General features: G+C 40.3%; 1 protein-coding gene across 11 annotated transcripts in view; it reads left to right on the forward strand.

Annotated features, from left to right (window-relative positions):
* The window catches only part of ATP11A (ATPase phospholipid transporting 11A), a 274,169-nt gene that overhangs the window by 98,043 nt on the left and 154,650 nt on the right, over positions 1–21,476 (forward strand). For all 11 annotated transcript variants that reach the window (XR_009555173.1, XR_009555172.1, XM_060233726.1 and 8 more), the window contains 6 exons: positions 2,809–2,937; positions 4,633–4,736; positions 11,757–11,807; positions 16,700–16,764; positions 17,763–17,844; positions 20,353–20,503. Coding sequence is in view for 9 of the 11 variants with exons in the window: in XM_060233726.1 (XP_060089709.1) it covers positions 2,809–2,937; positions 4,633–4,736; positions 11,757–11,807; positions 16,700–16,764; positions 17,763–17,844; positions 20,353–20,503 (582 nt within the window). In the remaining 2 variants the exon portion in view is untranslated. The remainder of the gene's footprint in view (positions 1–2,808; positions 2,938–4,632; positions 4,737–11,756; positions 11,808–16,699; positions 16,765–17,762; positions 17,845–20,352; positions 20,504–21,476) is intronic.

Raw genomic sequence — 21,476 nt, forward strand, 5'->3', positions numbered from 1 at the left:
TGTCTGCAGAGGACAACTCTGCACACACCCCAACCCCATGATCAGCAGTGCAGTGTAGCATCACTATTCTGGAGTGGGTGGGAATGTATGCATGGCTGCTTCCTTTGTGTGGTCAAACTCTGCAGTTGACCAGGCAGTTATGTGGAGGCAAGGAGCAGAATCATCATATTGGTGCCCACTCTCCCTCCCCATGTGGAAGGGAGGTATCTGTCCCAGGCTAATATAATTAAGGGAACAAGTAATTTACTTTTTAATTTCCTTCTTGGTCTTTAAAAGTTTTTCTGTGGTATTGCTTCTGTTTAAAACTATTAGGGACAGCACACATATCATGTTGTTGCATGGAGACTATTTCAATTTACTGCTTGCAGTGATAGACACCATGAGGCAAGCCCTTCAGAGACATAGAAGAGATAGCTAGATCTAGAACAGAGAAAAACGCTGAAGGAAACAGCTGCCTTGTCTAGGTAGCAAATTCACTTCCCTCAAAGTACTCACCATTGTAAAGAACGTCAACATGCGGAATGGTTTGGAGTTGATGAGAAGTTCTTAATGTTTTGCTGTCTATTAGTACAGGATATTCTTTAGCTCTCCTAAAGCAGGATTATTTTTTTAAAAAACATATATATACACACACAAATCCTTTGCCAAAGAAAATTCTATTAGGGAAAGAACTTTAGGGAAAGTTGCCCTCAGGAAGTTAACAAGCATTGCATGGTGAAGACAGTGGCCTTCTCTTGAAGTTTATCCACATTACTTAGTGTTCAGAGCTGTACTACCTCTGAACATGGATACTCTTAGCTGTGCAGACTAGGAATGTTTGAGTGTAAGTTTCATTGTAAGCTGTTTTATTTACATTTATTTATAGAGGTTGTTTTACTGGCCAAGTAGGTCATTGAAAAGCAAGAGCTTGCCAGATCATTCTTATTCCTCCAGAGAGAGTTTTGCATATTCCTTTTTATTCCACAGCAACATGAAAAATGACTGTATTTTTGTAGAAATGTGTTCACATTCTTCATTCTGTTCTAATTTAAACAGAGCAAAAATAAACCAGTATCTAGAAGGGCATTTTTTCCAGAGAGTATTTAAGGATAATAGTTTTCATGTAGTGGAGATGCTAACATTGCAGTCCCATTTTCCTGGGAGTAAGCCCCATTGAATAGAGTTGAGTAGGCTTCTGAGTAGACTGGCTTTACCTGGCACTGTAACGGAGTTGCACCTTCTAGAAGGATGTAATTAGGGGTATGCAGCTTTTAAAATTTGATATCTTTTTGTTTGGGTCTATTGGACCTGAGAAAAAATTGTATTTCCAAAAAATCCCAGATCCCAATGCTGGTATAGTAGTTCTGGGATTTTTCAGGAATCCCAGTTGGGGGGGAGGGGCATGGGTCCAACAGACCTGAAAAGAAAAATACCAGATTTTTTTTTTTAAAAAAAGAGCCAGCCTGATCCTGGGGCTGGTTTGGCTTTCCCTGCAGCCTGTTTTAAACCACGCTGCTGGAGAAGCCAGCTTCAGGATCTGGGCTTCTCCTGCAGCCCAGTTTAAACTTTAAACCATGCTGCAGAATGAGCCAGGCCCAGGATCTGCGTGCTTGAGTAGATCACACTCTGAGGCACACAGGTCCTGGCTGGGACAGCCTGGTTTAAACTGGGCTGCACAAAAAGCCTACCCCAAGTTGAGCTGGTGGGAACAGTTTGCTTCCCCCGGTACAGTCAGTCCTATCCTAAGGTTGTCTTCTGCAGTGCCTTTAAACTTTAAAATCCCTTAAGGGGACTGCAGTGGAAGTGCAACAAATGGCGGATTACTCCACCCTGTTCTCTGTTTTTTATCTACTGATAATTCCCAAACATATCTAGGATTTTTGGGAGGGTTTTTTTTTCTTCAGTTTTCCCAAGAAACCCCAGATACATCTGGGAAGCCAAAATATTCCTCAGAAATACTGGTAAGGTGTTTCTCTGGTATATTTTCAGTTCAAGTAAACCCAAATGCAACCCCTAGATGCAACTTAGTGTTATATCTGGTTTTGGATTCCATTTAACCAAGTCCAAGTCAAGTGCAGCCTCCCTCTAATGCCTTTTCTTTCATGGAATTGTGGCAAAATATAAAGTAACCTCACATTTCTTTGTAAGTGGCAAACTCTTAGGGAGAAAATGGTAAAGAAAAGGTGGAAGAGAATATCAAAACAGATGATGAGAGAAATATCTCTTCCTAGCCTTAAAATAAAGCAGCATTTCTCCATATTTAAGCGTAGGCAGCTTTCATCCTATTAGCACTGACCTGGAGCAGAGTTATATCTCAGTTCAAGGCTTGCTCTAGAAAGACTCTAGTTGGCAAATGAAAGGGAAAAGCGCCTGACTGGAGCAGCTGAGAGGAAGATTAAAACATTGCTTCCAAATTCCTCACAGATTTTTCTTTTTGCTCTTAAAGGATTCTGAAAAAATGTAGTCTGCAACCAACCACCCTCCCCAGTTCTGCAAACAGTGGTTAGAGGCTTTATTGTTTAAAAGTGTTGATCAGTCTATACCCAAGCATATTTACCCGGAATTAACTTTCCTTGAAATGATAGGTGTCTGTGCATGGATCAAAATGGCTACAATGGGCTGACAAACTATAACTTGGAAAAATACTATTACCATTTCATGTTACTGTTCATTCGTAACTCTCTGGAGAAAGCAAACATTTGTAATGGTTGTTAAGTGATGCTGTTGATTACTATATAGTATATATACCTATAGTTTGGATATCTGTATTTGTTGGATTTGCAGTTTAAAGTTGTTACTCTAACACTCAGTTTCCCCCTTCTTTCTGAGGTTGGAGATATTGTAATGGTAAAAGAAGATGAAACATTTCCTTGTGACCTAATACTTTTGTCAAGTAGCCGGGCAGATGGAACATGTTTTGTTACAACAGCAAGTTTGGATGGGGAGTCCAGTCATAAGGTAGCTACTTTGCTGAAACTTGATTATAAGAACAGATTGAATGCTTTGGTAGCCTTGCACAACCCACACCTTGTGTGTGGAGGTATATGTTACTCTTAAGCTTAAACTTAACCTGACAGTGCTTTTATATTCTTTTATTTCCTTTCCTTTTACCGTATAAAAGCTCTGCAATACATTGGTCTTGAGCAGTTAATAGTTATTAATCACTTATCACCCAATAGACAAAAGGCGTAGAAAGTTTTTTGTGATTGCTACAGTTCTTTTTGGAACCCTGTCAGCAAGTAAAAAGGTAACTAGGTCATCAGAATATATATCAGAATGAACCTGTAACCATGGTGAAATATAACACCTCCTGAGAGTAGAATACAGAGGACACTCCAGAAGGATATGTGCTATCGTGTCAGTCTTACCTAAGGGGCAGGAGGAAATTCATTTTGAATAAGGTAAAATGCTTGAACCTACTCCTCATAACTGCTGAGGAGTGAGTATTTAGCCGGAATGAACACCCTTAATCGGCTTTGGGAAGACAACCAATAGGTGTAGGAGTGAAGATATTTTGGAGGTGGAATATAAAAAAAATGGGATGAACAGGTGCAGCATGCTCAAAAGCAGAGGTTTAGTGATCAATTGAATTTACACAATTGGTTCCCAAAGCAAAATGCTGCATGAAAGCTCAGGGTCTGGATAGTATCCTGGTTAACATGGAGACCCAACAGTTTCTCAAAATAGACTTAAACCACATATGAATCTTCTTTCAGGAGTGTCAGGTAGCCTTTGCTGCTCAAGTCTGACTAAATGTTTGTAACTAAGCCCTTGCCTCAAGGGAAAGTTATCCCAGTTCTGAATGGTGAGCCACACAGCCAAGAATGCTTAATAATTTTTGTAGAAAATATTTTAAAAGATGGTCAGTGTTCTCATTTACTGAGCTCAAAGCCCAAGAAAGTATAATCCCAATTCTTCAGTGGCCATTCAGAATTACTAAATTCCTTTGGATAGCAAAAGTGGCCAGCTTCAGGTTACTGGCATTTATAGCAGCATCTTTTGATGACCAACAAAACCACCAGGGACTAAGAAAATTTGCTTTTAGTTGTATTGAATATTTCATTCAACAAGACCCAGTTCTTGTTCAATTCATGTGCAGATGCAGATTATATATATATATATATATATACACACACACACAGTGAAACAATTATAGAAGGGATCCCAGTGATCCTCTTTGTGGTCTCTGTGCATCACAATGTTGGGATAGACAAAGCCTATTCTGACTCTGACAGTGATTATAAAGCTCCAATCAAGGATTTTCACAGTCAGCCACTGAGCATGCCCAGGAACTCCATTGTCTATCCTAACAGTATGACTGCACAGATGACCACTTGAAGATCATCAGTTACAGGTAAGTAACCTGTCTATATTTATGTGTGTACTTTGCAAAACCATCTTAAGACTTGACAGTCTTAGTTTTAATACAAGAGAGCAATTTTATTTAGTTTACAAAGTTGGAACTTTTCTGTGGTACTAAAAAAATCCAGCAATTATTTAGAATTGAAGAATTTTGCAAGTTAAAAATAATTGACTGCTTGTTATATCCTGAGAGAAGGCAATATTTTTCTGGTTTGAAGCTCTCATTTTAGTTTTAGAAGTACTTTGACTAATGAACATGAGATTTACCTGTACCTTTTCTGTCCATTCCAGACATATTATGCTGTTCAAGATACAAAGTCCTTTCAAAGTGAACAAGATATTGACACTTTGCATGCTACTATTGAATGTGAACAACCTCAGCCTGATCTATATAAGTAAGAATATTCTCCTTTTGTTTATGGTGGCTTTACTAAAATAATTGTTCATACTAGGTTGCAGGTGTGCACATTGATTTCTCTCAGTGGTACAAGCAAATATTCTTGCCAGAAGAACTGAGCAGCTTCCACACGTTGCTAGCTGTTTGGTCTCCTCTCCTCTCCCTCTCCCCTTCCAACCTCATGTCTCATTGGTCCAACATGGTAAATAGTAGAGCTAGAGTACTTGTAATAGGAGTTTCTTTGTCTGGTTTTATGTGTCTGTTCTTGATCTGAGAATAAAATAGCATCTGGAACAACTCAAGCATCCTGTTGGTTAGTCTTATATCTTTACCAGCTCAAGGTTTTTTGCATGTTTGCTGAACTGCCATTAAGGAGTTTTAGCTTTTCATTGGTACTGTTTTCTGACCATGATATTTCGTGGGATGGGGTGGTTTGATATCTTAGTTAAACATCTTTTGCATTACATATTTTATTCTTGGTTCCTGCCCACTCACTGCCATTAGTGCTTGGAATTGTTTTGGATACATGTTGTTTAGAGTACTTCTGAAAATTACCTTCAGTTAGATGTAATGCCATGTTTTATGCCTACCCTGCCAATCTTGAGTTGTGGGAATGGGGCCAAGCAGCTTCAGTTTCTGTTGGCTCTTCTTTCATTCCCTACTGTCTGATCATGCTTAGAATTCTAACTTGGAAAGGTGCGTGAACAAAGCTAAGTAACAGCTGACTGCTAACTCTGTGCCAGCATTCATTCATGAGTTTGATATGGAGTCTTGATGCCATGTATGTTGACTGTATTTAGATATGGTTTTTATTCCTAATATATGCTGTAAGAGTTCAAAAGTGCAGCAGTGGTCATGTGTTTTGGCAAAGTAAAAAAGTGGCGCAATTAAGACTAACCCAAGTTTTTTCTGGCATAAGCTTTCAGTATGCACGCTTCACGTGAATCTGAAGATGTGAGGTCTGACTCACAAAAACTTATACTGGAACAAACTTGGCAGTTTATTTATATAAAATGTTTCTATGCCACCACGTGGCAAACATTAAAAACAGCATTTAGAATTATTAAATAATTTGATAAAAACACATCAACATATATGTTTAGTCTTAAAGGTACCATTTAGTCTCCGTTTTACTTGTCAAAATTTAGTTGGGAATACTTCAGTTTACATGGATTTAGGCTGTGATCCTAGGCATACCTATTTGAAAGTGGCATTGTATATTAAATTTATTTCTAAGAAGTGCACGTACAGTTGAGTTACATGTTTGTTCAGCTTCAAATGGGATTTTTTTTTTGTCAAGTGTGGAGAGCTGTTTCTGCCATACTCACTTCAGTGGTGCTAAAGCAGTTCCATGTTTTATTTATTTATTTATTTATTTATTTTTCGTATTTATATCCTGCTCTCCCCACCGAAGCAGGCTTTGGGCGGCTAACAACATTGTAATATCAACAATAAAACAGTAAAAACAATCACAATAACAATCAGTTAAAAATTAAAACAGTTTACAATTTAAAATTATTAATACAATTTTAAAACAACAGTTTTGGTGCTAAATTCCATGCCATACATTCGATGGTGTTGGGCATCTATGTACTTTGGTTAAAGGTCATTCGAAATAATGTTGTTTTGCAGGCCTCACAGAACTGGGCAAAGTCCCACAAGGTTCTAACATCGTCTGGGAGCTGGTTCCACCAGTGGGGGGCCGCAATGGAGAAGGCTTTCTTTAGTAGCCTTCAATCTCACCTCCCTCGGCCCGGGGATTATTAATAGGTTTTGTGATCCAGATCTGAGTACTCTCTGTGGAATATATGGGGAGAGACGGTCCCTAAGGTAGGCAGGTCCTCGGCCATATAGGGCTTGTAGCGAATCCGGAATACTATTGGCAGCCAGTGCAGTCTCCGCAGCCCCGGCTGTATATGGTCCCGAATAGGACCCCAATTGACTGATGCAGGCAACACCAGCCGCAGGATCAATTTGGAAACTGTGGAGTATCTCTGCCAAGCTAGATCGAACTTCTTGAGAAGCAGTTGTGTTAGTTGGAGCAACCATAAACAGGAGTATTGTGATGCTCTAAGACTCTAAAGATTTTGTTCTACGATACGATTTCATGATCAAATTATTTATAGAGGCAATTTGTTAGTTATGCTAAGCTAGTTAACTGGCGGAAAGTTGAAGGTTTTTCAAAAATAACTGTAATGCATAAGAGCACCCAAGCCTTTCTTCAAAGGGAGAGGGGAGGCAGCATCAAATCCATTGAAGAATTCCAGTTCAGCAGTTTCCTTTAAGTTCTTTTATTGAAGAATTGTGACTTTTGGGTCAGAAACTGTCCAATGGTTTGGGAATACTGTGATTTTAAATGTCAGATTTATATTCTTTTATGTAGGGGACAAATTCATTTGTCCTATGCAGAGAGCCCGAAAGGCATTCTTGAAGCATGATGGCATACATCACATTGGAGGATATGCACATGAATGGGCTCACAATGGTAGAACTGACATTATTAGGTCCTGCAATAGTATATATGGATTCCTTAATATATATAGATTCCAGAGGCACCAAATGAAGGCAAGCAGAAATTCAAAACCACAGAGTACCCTATATGCTCTTCTCATGAAGATGACACTATCTTCTAGGTGCAGAAATAATTTTTGAAGTAAAATTTTTGTATATGTGTGCAGATCACGTAGGGATGATCATTACCTAATGCTGTAAATGCACTATTAAAAATGTGCCACTTGCAACAGGGCAAAAAGCATCTCCTGGGGTGCGGTCACACGTACCATTAGTGACGACACAGCTCCATCTGGCTGATGGATTAAATGTGTTCGTTCAGACATCCACATCTGGCAATCGAGCATAATCCAGGGTCATCCAGGCTTGCTACGCCTGAATGGCACATTAATTTGACAGCACAGAAAGTCCGGCCCTTTTTCAAAACAGTGGCACAAGATCGGTTTTTTGTTGTTTGGAAAGCTCATGCGCGATACTGCCTCCCACTTTAAAAAAAAAAAAAAAGCCCCAGCAGACATGCGCATTGCCAGATCATCCGGGAATCTGAGGTGACGCTTCTGCTTCTCCAATCACACAGGATCGGAGGGGGGGGGGAATGTTATCCCACTATTCAGAACAGGAAAAAAATATTTTTTTCAATGTGGAGGATATCAAGATATCATTGTCACTGCCAATTTCTAGGAAAGTAATTCCTGGCAGTTCCTTGGTTTGGATCGGCAACATTAATTCCGGAAACTTTCCGCCTTCCCCCCTGCCTCTGAAGCAATGTTTGATTCCTATCTCCAAACAGTTGACTGCATGTTCAATGGACCCCCCCCCCCCCAAATCACCATCTGATTACGCATGCTCCAAGAAAAGAGTGTGATAGTATTGGATGTCTGATCGCGCAACAACAGAATGAATCGCATTCTTGGATGCTCATCTGAACTGCCGTGTATCGAATCAATATTCAGCGGTTCAGATTTGAGCGCTACACACCCGCTTTTAATGGTACGTGTGACCGCACCCCTGGGGTACTTTTGCCTCAGGAAAGCATTGTTTGTAGGGTAGGATGGAGCCTTACTTCCTTTGGTGCTATGGTCCAAATTCAAATTGGTCCTTGCAGCACTTGGGTAAGCAAGTTCCCTGTAGCTGCCATATGGCTTCCAGGACGTTGTATGAAAACTCCTCATGTAGTGTGGCTATAGATCTGCACAGGGCTTTTTTTTGTAGAAAAAGCCCAGCAGAAACTCATTAGTATGCGAGGCCAAACCTCTGACATCACCATCATTTGCATACTAGACCACGCCTCTGACATAACCTCATTTGCATATTAGAGCACACCCCTGATATCACCATCATTTGCATACTAGGCCACACCCAGGGCCGGCCATAGACTATCTGGCGCCCTAGTCAAGGCTAACTTCTGGTGTCCCCCTTCCCCTGAGCTGATAACCAACTATAATATTGTATTATATTTGGATCTGGGGTTTATTGGAATTTCAGTGCAAACAAACTGGCTGAGCACCTTGCCAGAGTGATAATAAATAAATATTTTTTCAAGGTATGAGTTCTCATATGCATGCACTCAAAAGCTCATACTTTGAATAAAACTTGTTTGTCAACGTGCCACGGATTCTATGCTTATTTCTGATTAAACCTGCTTGGGAGCCAGTTGCTTTTGAAAGGTGATGCGAATGAAGGAGCCTGCTCCTAAGCCTCTTAACACAGAATTATGCCCTTAAGGTGCCATCCTGTACATACTTTCTAGGGCCACTGACTGAAGACAGAGGGAGAAGGGCTTTTATGGTGGAAGAGGCAGCCTCCAGTAGAATTATGTGCAACCAGCCCCTCCTCCATTAAAAGCACCAAGATAGGCAAAAGATAGGAAAAGCCTGGGCTATCCAAGTCAGGGCACATGAACATGTGAGATTCGCACACCAGAGTCTAACCCTCTGTGAGGTATAATGCCATAGATTCCACCCTCCAAAGCAGCCACTTGCTCATCTAGAGATCAGTTATAATTCTGGGAGATCTCCAGTCCCAACCAGGAGAATGGCAACCCTATTTGACTCAATTCATATTTAGCACATCAGTTGGGATCCTGTGAAAGAGCTCCACTGTTGGAAGGGGTTGATTTTGATGAAGTCTCTTCTGGTACTGTGGTTCCTCCTGTCCTCTAGGGAGTGGCATATCAGGACATTTTGGGCTGCTGTGGGAAGGGGTGAGATGAGAAAGTCAAGCTCTACAGAAATGTTTCACAAGATCCAACCTGTTCATTTTAATAAGCTAGGTACAAGTAATTCTGAATTCTGTGTAATTATTATAGCTGAAATAGTTCAATTTTAGATACTTTGGTGTGGAAATGAAACACACACAAAATGAGATATAATTCCAAATAAGGTCCAGACTTTTTTTAAAATAGGTATAATTGCAGAAAAAAATCTGCTGAGTACTAGGATCATAGATAGGAAGGACATGAACAATCTCAATGGCAGTTCATCACATACATTCATGCTAATTATGCAATCCCACCCATACCAAAAAACTGTATGCTGGGGCCTCTGGAACTCTGCCTTTCATGGCCATCCCAAGAAATCATGCCCAGCTTCATGCCACAGAGCAGTCTTGCAAGTCAAACCTCTGTTGAAAGGCTCAGGAGATAGCTATTCCTGTTTTTTTTCCTTGGGCAGTTCGCAACACTTTTCCCCATGATGCCTTCTTCTCCATTCCCTCAGTGATAATGGAGTGTCTGGCTGGCCCTTGCCTTCCTGCCCTGGCTGGCTGACCCAGCCATCTCCCTGCACCAGCACCCCAGGCTTTCTGGCAGGTTCTCCCACACAGTCCAGAACCAGGAAGGAAAACAACATAAGTTAAACTACACTGTTTACTCTTTTTCTCGTTTTTCTTTTACTTGAAATTCTCTCCCCTCTGCTCTGCTTGGCCTCAGCAGCTGTATTCAAAGGGTACTTCTGCTGGCCCTTCTCTGGAAAAAGGGAAGGGGCGACCAGCCAGCCAGCACACTCACACAGGGCTTCCATGGCCCTGCAAACGAGAATCTAGCCTGGCTGGCACCAGACCAGAGGAGACCACAACCTACCACCAGCTAACTCATGTTCTTCCCTTATCCTCACACCTACCTGCCTGCCCATCCATGAGGTCCACTCTCTAGCCCAAGCCCCCAGGGACAGCCACTACCAGGGAAAGAGAGAAAGATGATGGGACTGGAAGGAATCAGTGTGCTTAGGAGAAGGGGGCAGGGAAGCAACAGAGGCGGGGAGAGAGCCCAGAAAGGTGGCAGGAAAGCGCCAGAGACACGGAGAGAGTGCAGAAAGGCAGCGCGGAAGCGCGGAAGCGACAGAGCCGGGAAGAGAGTGAAGAAAGGCAACGGGGAAGCAACAGAGCCGGGAAGAGAGTGCAGAAAGGCAGCGGGAAAGCGACAGAGCTGGGAAGGGAGTGGAGAAAGGCAACAGGGAAGCAACAGAGCCGGGAAGAGAGTGCAGAAAGGCAGCGGGAAAGCGACAGAGCTGGGAAGAGAGTGGAGAAAGGCAGCAGGGAAGTGACAGAGCCCAGAAGAGAGTGCAGAAAGGCAGCGGGGAAGCAACAGAGCCTAGAAGAGAGTGGAGAAAGGTAGCGGGGAAGAGACAGAGCCGGGAAGAGAAAGAAAAGAGAGAAATAAACGGGATGGGAAGGAGCAAGGAGCTTCAACAAACTTACCTAAACAGCAATGCTGACTCAGAGAACCCCAGACAGCAACAATCCCGCCTCCAAAACAGGATCCGAAAGCCTCCTAGCCAGCCAGCAGGGAGCACCGCACAAGCATGGTTGGGCCCCCTGCCTTCGGCCGGCTGCTAGGGCCGAGGCGGAATGCTGACGCAGGCAGCTGGAACGCTACCTGAGCCAGCCTGAACGGCGTTCCAGTGTGTTCCGGCTCAAAAAAAGCCCTGGATCTGCAGAAAGACAAGATAGTCAGTTTTTAGATAGTAATGAGAGTTTAGCTAGTAATGGGAGCTTGTTCGTTGTCATTTCAGTCCAGGAATGGGCAGCTAAAGATATACAGCCTTTAGGAAAATGAGGAAATGTATGGTGTTTAAGATACATTTGTGGTTCATCTTTCTAGGAATGGAAAGGTCCCCTGTGCAAGCACCAGTCGTTTCCGACTCTGGGGTGATGTTGCTTTCACAACGTTTTCACGGCAGATTTTTTACGGGGTGGTTTGCCATTGCCTTCCCCAGTCAACTACACTTTCCCCCCAGCAAGCTGGGTACTCATTTTACTGACCTCAGAAGGACAGAATGCTGAGTCAACATTGGGCCGGCTACCTGAATCCAGCTTCCGCCGGAATCGAACTCAGGTTGTGAGCAGAAAGTTCAGATCACAGTACTGTAGTACTGCTGCTTTACCACTCTGCGCCATGGGGCCGCTCATCTTTCTAGAGGAAAAAGCAAAAACTAGCATGCAGGTTTATACAATTACATTGTATGTTTTTCTAGGCACACAGATTTCCTAATATGCTTTTCTGTTGCAGATTTGTTGGCCGAATAAATGTTTACCATGACCAAAGTGAGCCTACTGCAAGGTAAGTCAATGACTTTTTAAAAAGTACATGTATATGCACTGTTTAGGTTATTTACACCTCACTCTGAGCAAATATTTAGGAATTATCTTGATTCCTTTGATTTAGGATTCAAAACACAGATTTCAGCTGCATACAGTAAACTGGTGTTTTTTTTAAGTTGAGGCAATTAAATCTTGTTCAGATTTAACAATGGAAATTAGTGCTTCACAAAAGAGGGGAAAATCCAGTCATAGTCCCATTTCCTAAACATGAGCTGCAATCCTAAACAGGTGTATTCAGTATCTTACTGGTCTACTCTGTGGGGATTACTCCGTGGAAAGTGCACTGTAAGAAATTAAAAATTGCACTGTAAGAAATTAAGCAGTTGGAAATGTTACATTTATATTAGCTATGTGATGTGTATTTTTAATCTGAATAGTGAACTGAAAGTACATCTAATTCACTTGGTTCCAGTAAAATAAATATTATGTTTATATTCAGATATATATTCTATCCTCTATTTTTCATTCATACAGAAATACTGGGAGAAGTTAAATTCAACTTAATATATCAGGAATGGGGGGCTCCTCATATTCATGAATTCTAGGGGTTTGATATCACCATTTAAGCATTCAGAAAAATGATTTGAGAGCACAGATGAATGGCAAAAGACTTCGGTGAATTTCGCCTTCTCACTGAAGCTTGAGGAGTTTCTCAAAATGCAGCCCTTGGGGTTTGGAATACCTTCAGGGCCCAGTGTGGCACAGCATGGCATATAGAATGGGAAGGGGGCATTGCCAGAATTCCCCCACGTCTGAGCAGAAATCTACCTTGCTTGCAGAAGAGAGGTTTGGACTCACCCCCAGAGACGACTTCTTACCAGCAGGCTGTAGTTTTCTTAGGATTGAACAGACATAACTTGATTTAAATCTGAAAAGGGATAAACTTCGTTTCAGAATTACACTATTGCCTGGTCTACAGTCTACATGTGCAACAGAAGAAGGTGGTAGAATGCTGAGATCGTGGAATGGATTTCAGTGAAGAATTGGTTTTTTAAAAGAGTTCTCCATTATTAATAATCTCTTGTTAGTGGAAAACAAACAGCATACAAAGATAGATCCCAGTAGGCAGCCGTGTTGGTCTGACTGAAGCAGTAGAATAAAGCAGTAGACAAGGGCATCTTTAAGACCAAACTTAGTTTGTCTTAAAAGTGCACTTGTCTACTGCTTTGTTCTATAGCATGCAAAGAATTAGGCTAAACGTTCTGCCTGATGTTCTAAAGTTTTATTTGCAGAGAGTGTTTAGATGGATAAGCATTAAAAATGTGAGGTTTTCCACCTGTTGTCTGAAATGGTACAACCCATTCTGCCAACTTAGAATTCTACCACCAGCTTTAAGATTGCAGGGATTTTGTCTGCCTTGGAGTATTGTCTCCATTTTAGATTTTGCGTTGTTCATGGCATCTTTTAAAACTCTCACGTGGTTGAAAAATTAAATTGGATAAACTCATAGTAAATGTTTGAAAAACAGTACTTTAGGCTTTAAATTTACCATTGTGATCAGCTGCTTCCTTGTGTGATCTATTTTTGACTCTATCTGTTGCAGCAAACTTTTGTGCAGGAAAATGAAAGTGTACAAACAAAGAGTTTGTGTGAATATTGTAAAGGGCATATGTATTTATTTTTATCTTGGCAAGGGAATTCCATGGTCTTGAAGGGTCTTGTTTACCTTTTTGGTTCCAGGTCTTTAATTTATGGGGGGTTTTGATTTCTGACTATGGGGAAGGAATCAATATATGTGTCCCTGGCACTTGAGATACTAGATTGCATATGGCTGGGTTAAATTTCATGAGAAAATTCCAGATGACTTCTGTTGGTAGCTAAAAACAAGGTAGAATATTTACTGATAAAGAACTGTGTCCCAATTTTGCCTGAAATACATTATGTCATAACATATTCTTATCCCATCCTCCCAAGTGCATACAGCCATACAAAGATGTGTATAATTTAAGCAGCATTCTGTTTTTCTCAGAATATAATGAGTCCTTTTTAGAACATAATCAGTTACCTCTGTATCCGGCAAAACCGCTTTTTGTAAAACTCTAATTTGAAAGCACTAATGCTCTTAAGATCTTCTGTTAAGATCATTCATGCTTATTCATAATCTGTGTTGAGATACTGAAGAAAGATTTGTGTTGTCCATATGTAGTCCAAATGGTGTTTCCTTTTAATATATTAAGGATTTTTCATCCTGGTTTTATATCCTGTTTTGTATTTTATTGTATATGTGCATTTTGCATGTGACCTTGGGCAATTTTTATTTTTAAAAGATGAGCAGTTATATGCCTATAAATAAATATTTCCCCTGCCTTAAGTATTCATAAGTAAAGCTGTTCTTACATTTAATCAATCTTTAACCAGAAAGACCATTCAGCAAGCAGTTTCAGGTTTGTACCAACTGCAGAACTTGCTTGTTAAAGTGTAAAAGTGACCATATAGCTGAATGTCAGGGAGAAAACCAACTCAGCAGGAGGCCAGATAACGAAATTGGATGTAGCTTAAATACAAAGGGTGGTTAATTCCATGTAAGAATGGAAATTGACTGGGTTGTTTTGAAGAGGAGTTTGGAAGAATAGAAAGAGGTGCACCACAATGGCAGTATAGGAAAATAAATAGAATTATTTGAAACAATGGAGATTTTGGAGAACTTGAGAGCTGAATAGTTGCAAGCATGATGGTTACTTACTGATGAGAAGAAAGAAGCGGGAGTGCTGAGCCGAGTAGTCCAGACTAGCCTGAACTCATCAGATCTTTGAAGCTATGCAAGGTCAGGATGGGAGACCACCAAGGAAGTCTGTGGTTTCTACATATAGCGAGCAATAATAAACTACCTCTGAATATCTGTTGCCCTGAAACCCCTACTGGATCACCATGTCAGCTATGGCTTGACCAGGGCGGGAGGGGAGGGGACAGAGCTGGAGTCAACCAGTTGGGAGTTTATAAGTAGAGCCAAAAAATTTGTGCAGGATATAGGATGGAAGAGGAAGGATATTGCACATGAATCTATTCAGCAAGATAGTTGCATGATTTTGTTGGCAGAGTTTAGGACAGAGTTGAGAGGACAGAGGTGTGAAAAAGGAAAGCTAGCAAGAAAAGGGCAGTATAATTTAGGATATTTTTAGGAGAGAGCGTTTGGGAAGGGATGAAGAAAGAAAGAAAACATACATAAAGCTTATTAGTGTGGCTGTTAGGCTTACAAGGTTGACACATGTGAGTATGGAATATGTGTGATGTGATTTACTTGTATGGTTTACATCAGGGGTGGCCAAATTGGCTCTTTCACGCATATTGTGTGACTCTTGAAGTCCCCACCATCCTGTCAGCTGGCTTGGAGAGGGAATTTGTTTCTTTAAATCACTTCTCCGGGCCAAACCAACAAGCAGCTTAGAGAATGCATTTAAAGTTAAAGTTGCTTTCTTTCTGCATCCCCCTCCCCCAGCTATTTGCCTGCCTGCTCGCTCCCTCCCTCCCTTCCTTCCTTCCTTCCTTCCTTCCTTCCTTCCTTCCTTCCTTCCTTCCTTCCTTCCTTCCTTCCTTCCTTCCTTCCTTCCTTCCTTCCTTCCTTCCTTCCTTCCTTCCTTCCTTCCTTCCTTCCTCCCTCCCTCCCTCCCTCCCTCCCTCCCTCCCTCCCTCACTGATATTCATGTCTTGTGGCTCTCAAAATCTGTTTATTCTATGTGGCTCTTGTATTAAGCAAGTTTAGCCACTTCTGGTTTACATGTTTTCTAACGAAAAACAACAGTATTAATGACAGCATCCTAACTATAATGTGCATCTATACAGCTCTGCACGTTGCTTGCTCATAAAGCGGGCCCTGCTTTTTCAGACACATGGCAGCTCGCATGACAGGTCATACTTTAAGATCTGCTAATGCATGTCTACCACGTCTATATTACTTTTTATCATCTTTCTTTGCAGTCCATGGTTGTATACATATCAGTTTGCTTCCAGCGTATATAGCAAACACTAATCTGTTTGTACATGTGCTCACATCAGTGTGGAATAAAAATGGACAATGTGTTGTATTCCAATTAAAATATTTGAAACACGTGACAGTACACTTACTCAAGCTAAGCAAAACTTAAGTCTTGCTAAAGCAAATTTCTGATCTTAGGCTCTGGATGATATAATGCACAGGTGACTCTGGTGGCGGTCTCAGTAATTGCAAAGTAGCTAAGGTTGCAATGCTATGGTCTCTTGATTGAGAGTAAGCCCTATTAAACGCAGTGAGGTTTTCTTTCATGTAAGAATTCATAGAATTTGGTTGCATGGTTTGCCTGCAAACACACACATTTTATTTGGGAATAAGTCCCATAGAGATACTAACTAACCTAGGTCTTATACTACACACACACACACACACATATATATATACACAACTCTAGGGTTGCCAGCCTCCAGGTGGGACATTGTACCATGCCCTTCCTTTCCCCAAACCCCACCCTCTCCCCACAGTCGCCAGGTATTTTCCAACACAGACATGGCAACCCTAACACACACATGCCCCTATGGCTAGGACCTGTTTCAGGATATTTGGGTGGCAGTCTCAGTCTATGTATTGGAACTTTTGGAAAAGGTATTCTAAGACATTTTTAAAAATTGGGCTGCTGATCTAGAGGTGTGCTTAAGGGTTTAAGAGATAGGTTTGCATTTTCAAATTAAAATTAAAATCAAACATACAAACAAAACAAATATCTTATAAAACAAAGGGTTATAATTTAACAAAACTGAGAAACTTGTTTAAAAAAATCTGATCCTCACCTTGTTCATTCCATGTTTTATGTGAATTTTAAAGCTACTACTCTCAACCCTGTGGAGATAACTTTCAAATATTTGCCAATTTTACCTTTGCAGGCCACTGGGATCTGAAAATCTGCTTCTTAGAGGAGCTACTTTAAAGAACACAGAGAAAATCTTTGGTAAATATTGTAATTACACTAATAATATAAAAACAATAAAAGCCCCAGTGTACATGAAAAGATTTACACAATAAGTTTCAGGTATGTCTTCTGATCTAGTAGAAAGGATTTCCTATTCAAAACAAAGTAGACAAGCTCTACTGAATAGGACTGTTCAAATGTTTGCTTAAAAATGAGATAGAAGTAGAATTTCAGTGTGTGCCAACATGTTCCTGAAAAAAGCTATAATTACGTATGTAAATTTTGGTTCTTTTCATTGTCATTATCTCTGCTGCTATTTGGGTGCCATTTTTAGCATCACGTTCTTCCTGGAATTGGTTATATAGGTCATCCAAGTCAGTTAGGGATAACATAGCAAATGTAGGCATGTCATGAAATTAGCCAGATTTTTCTGCATATTGATGTTACTGATCAAGAGCTAGGGCAATACTTCTTGGGTCAATACCACCCTTATTCTGGATGGGTGAATACTTCTGAAGCACTTTGGAACAGCCCAATTTTTTTTTTTATAAAGAGGTATTTTTTCAGTGAAGAGGAAGAGTAGATTTTTATCCCACACTTTTCTCCACCTTAAGGGGCCTGCTTCGGCGGGGAGGGCAGGATACAAATAAAATAAAATAAAGTGGCCTACAATCTCATTCCCTTCTCATTCCCCCACAACAGGCACCTGGAGAGGTAGGTGGGGCTGAGGGAATTCTGAGAGAACTATGACTGGCCCCAGGTCACTCAGCAGGCTTCGTGTAGAGGAGCGGGGGATCAAACCTGGTTCTCCAGATTAGAGTCTGCTGTTCTTACCCACTACACTACACTGTCTCCCAAAACTTACATAGAAAATTTCATTTCAGCCCTTTTTGGTAAACACATGCAGTTCTCATTAATGGGCTCCCTGGAACTAAGCCCACAATGGTGATTGATTAACATTTATATTGCCTTGGTTAATGTTTGTATACTTGTGAACACACTTTAAAATGAATCAGTGTTGGTTTGTTTTGTTTCAGGTGTTGCTATATACACTGGCATGGAAACCAAAATGGCATTGAACTACCAGTCAAAATCTCAGAAACGATCTGCTGTAGAAAAGTAAAGCTGCTTTTAAATATATTCTTAAATATGGTTGAGTTGCTTAGGAAGGGATGACTCCACTTCAGTTGACTTGTGAAAAACAAGATGAAATAAAGTTTATATTAAGTTTTTGTTAACAACAGTTGTATGCATCGCCAGCCCGATATGAGTTTTTAGCTTTTGTTATTTATTTTTTAAGAATTTGGGTATAGTAGTTCATTTCAGTTTCTAGCTTATACCCAAGAATTTGGGTATAGTAGTTCATTTCAGTTTCTAGCTTTAACAAATTCAGATTAGATTCTTGTTGTCTTGATCTTTACACAAACATATGTTTGTGTTATAAATAATGCAGGTTCACTATTGAACAGAAAGCTGTGTTTGATCAAAAAACTCTGTCAGGTGTACCTGCATGATGCATGAGTTTGCAGACATGGTTGTTTTACACTTTATCTCTTTAGGAGTACATCTGTTAGAATGTAATGGTTAATTGCCTGCTGTGTTCCTAAATAGATACAATAAAGAATTTAGAATTTGTCATCCATAACCATTTAGCAAGGACCATTTCCTGATATTACACAGTTTTTACTAAAATGTGTATGTCTGGTCAAAATTCTCTTTGCCATGTGGACAGCTGCTACAGATGTTTGGCTGCCCATGTGGTTATATGGTCACTGTAGTATAAGTCACCACTTCATAAATAATCAAGTCTGGTCCATCAGCTGCCTATACAATATTCCCCTTAATAGAGTGGGGAAATAATTCCAGGGTGCATACCTCCCACTAATAAGTCTGGAGCTCCTCTTTCATCCCTTTGTGGAGTATAATGGCAGGGAAATAGATTATAATAACAGTGGAAGAAGGAGTTATTCTTGTTTCAGATTGTGCATTTAAAAACATAGACCCAGCAGCCAGAGAACATTAAAGCTAGAGACTGATTAAGCTTTTTAGAAGAGTTCGAGGTTGTCTGAATGAGAATTTCCCAGTGGTGTGTATGCAGTGTGTTGTTTATCTAGAGTGAGAATGCAAAGAGTGTACTGCTAATATTAAGTCTCTTTTCAGACTACCTTCAGCTCTCTAAATACTAAACAATAGTCTAGGAGGCATAGTTCTTTACCAGCGCCAGGTGATCCTGTAGGAAGAAACTAACAGTATTCTATTCATACAAAACGTTATTTCTGGTGAAACTTCAGACATGTGCTGTTTCACTTCCAAAACCATGGCTTTTTATTTAACACACCATTGAAAGAAGAGCTTGCAGCTTACTCTTTCACTGTTGAGTTGCTGGAAGTATCAAAATGCAAATGTTTTGCAAATCAGGAAAACATAAGATCACATTTCTGTTCAGTCATGAAGCTTATAGGGTGTGGTGGAGCCAGTTCTTCCCACTTAGTCCAATCTACAAGGGTTTTGTGAGGTTAAAATGGGAGGATCTCAAACTTCACAGATGTCAGTTGTAATGAACCTTCATTTTAAATGCATGTATGTATGAGACAGAACTGTATACAAACAGTACAGTTTTGGACATGGTAAGTGGCTAGCCAGTGCTTACCCTGTCATCTCAGATGTATCAACTGGTTACATCATTAAACCAATGATATGTAAATCAGTATTCACTCCACAGCTCGCAATTTCCATCAATCGAAACAGCCACATCTACTTCCATCCCTAGCATGATGCCTGCACCTCAGAAAGGTTCACAGCTTACTAATTTCTCCAATGGTGGCTGTTTCAAAGTGGAATCCACCTGCCACAGTGGAATCCACCAGGCAAGGGACTTGCCCACTTTGCTAAAACATGGGGCAAGTTCCACTTTGGGTAACAAAGTTCCATGCCTGTCCATCTGTTGGACACAAATGCAAGCTGATCACTGTTCATCCCTTGTACTGACAACCTGTGCCAGCAGTCCTTTCTCCTATATCCTGTTAATATTGCTAATGAGTCTCTCAAAAAGATATTTTATTGCATTTATTTAATAATAATAATATTTTTTTATTTATACCCCGCCCTCCCCACCGAAGCAGGCTCAGGGTGGCTTACAGGACATGTGGGTCACACCATGATGTAACAATAAATACAACATAACCATTAAAATACATGTCTTAAACCAGCAATTAGATTAAAATTTAAATTACAGTATAAATTAATGGTGCTACATTCTTAATATACATGTAAACATAGCTTATTGATGCGATGGTTCCATCTTAATATGCCAGCTGGAAAAGGACGGTTTTGCAAGCCCTACGGAACTGATTAAGGTCCCGCAGGGCCTGCACCTCCTCTGGCAGCTGGTTCCACCATTGGGGTGCTGTTATCGAGAAGGCCCGCTCCCTTGTTACTTTCAGTTTGGCCTCCTTTGGCCCAGGGATTTTCAGTAGATTTTGTGAACTAGATCTCAGTTCTCTCTGGGGAACATATGGAGAGAAATGGTGTATTTGATTTGCACTGGAAAAAAATCAGGGTCTGAGAAGCACAATGTCATAAAGCTTTCTTTCTTGGCTAAACTTGAAACTGTCTGATTTGTTTCAGATCCATGAATGTATTTCTTATCGTATATCTCTGCATTCTGATCAGTAAATCACTAATAAATACCGTCCTGAAGTATGTTTGGCAAAGTGAACCATTTCGTGATGAGCCGTGGTATAATCAGAAAACTGAACTGGAAAGGAAAAGAAATGTGGTATAAAGAATAACTTCAGTTTTAATAAAAGACAGTATTCATTGCTTGGCAGTTTATTCTAGAGTTTATTCTTTCTCTTTTCCCACTCTTTGGGCTGTACACACTCATCTAGTTTGTGTGAGATTCTAATCCAGCAAGAGAATCTACACAACAGAGTCATTTTCTCTATATGTACCTCCTGTGCTGGATTGGGGCATTGTTTTATTTATTTACTTATTTATTTTGCTGTGTTAATAGTATGTCTTTCTCAGTGAGACTCAAGATGGATTACAGGATTTTAAAAAACATCAGTTCTAGGTACTGCTGTTTATCTGTGAATTAAAATCAATATCATTCATGTACAATAAAATATAATAGTATACTTCTACACAACTAAAATATCAGCAGGTAAAGAAAAAAAGAATCATTACAAATAAAGTTTACCCACCAATGCATTATTATAAGCTTCCTTTATATAGTTTCAAACCAAGGGGTACAAGCACAAACAAAAAAGTATCTTGGTACAGCCCTGACCTGGATAGCCTAGGTAAGCTCAATCTTGTCAGATCTCCGAAGCTAAGGGTTTGCTCTGGCAAGTACTTGGATGGGAGACCTCCTTGAAATACCAAGAGTCAGGAGGACTGGGGCAGGCTTTATTCAGCCACTTCTCTGAATATTCTCCAGGCCCCCAGTAGGGATCAGTCACCAGAAGTTGTCATGACTTCCAGGTGCAGACACACACGCACACACACACATTACCCCCCCCCCCAAAAAAAGTATCTTAGTACTTATACAAACACTGCCCATTTTTCAATAAATTAGAAAAAAATGGAAGCTGATTCTGACTCTTGTGTAAAAAGTTCAAGTCAAGTTTAAGTTCAAGACCTTTTATGCCATAATATAATAACAAGTTATTGTAGAAAACATTCTGGCTCTTCTGTAATAAGTTATTTTAGAAAACAATGAAAAATGTTGCAGATCCTTTTTACCTGTC

Source organism: Heteronotia binoei, chromosome 3, assembly GCF_032191835.1.
Source record: "Heteronotia binoei isolate CCM8104 ecotype False Entrance Well chromosome 3, APGP_CSIRO_Hbin_v1, whole genome shotgun sequence".
Classification (NCBI taxonomy): domain Eukaryota; kingdom Metazoa; phylum Chordata; class Lepidosauria; order Squamata; family Gekkonidae; genus Heteronotia; species Heteronotia binoei.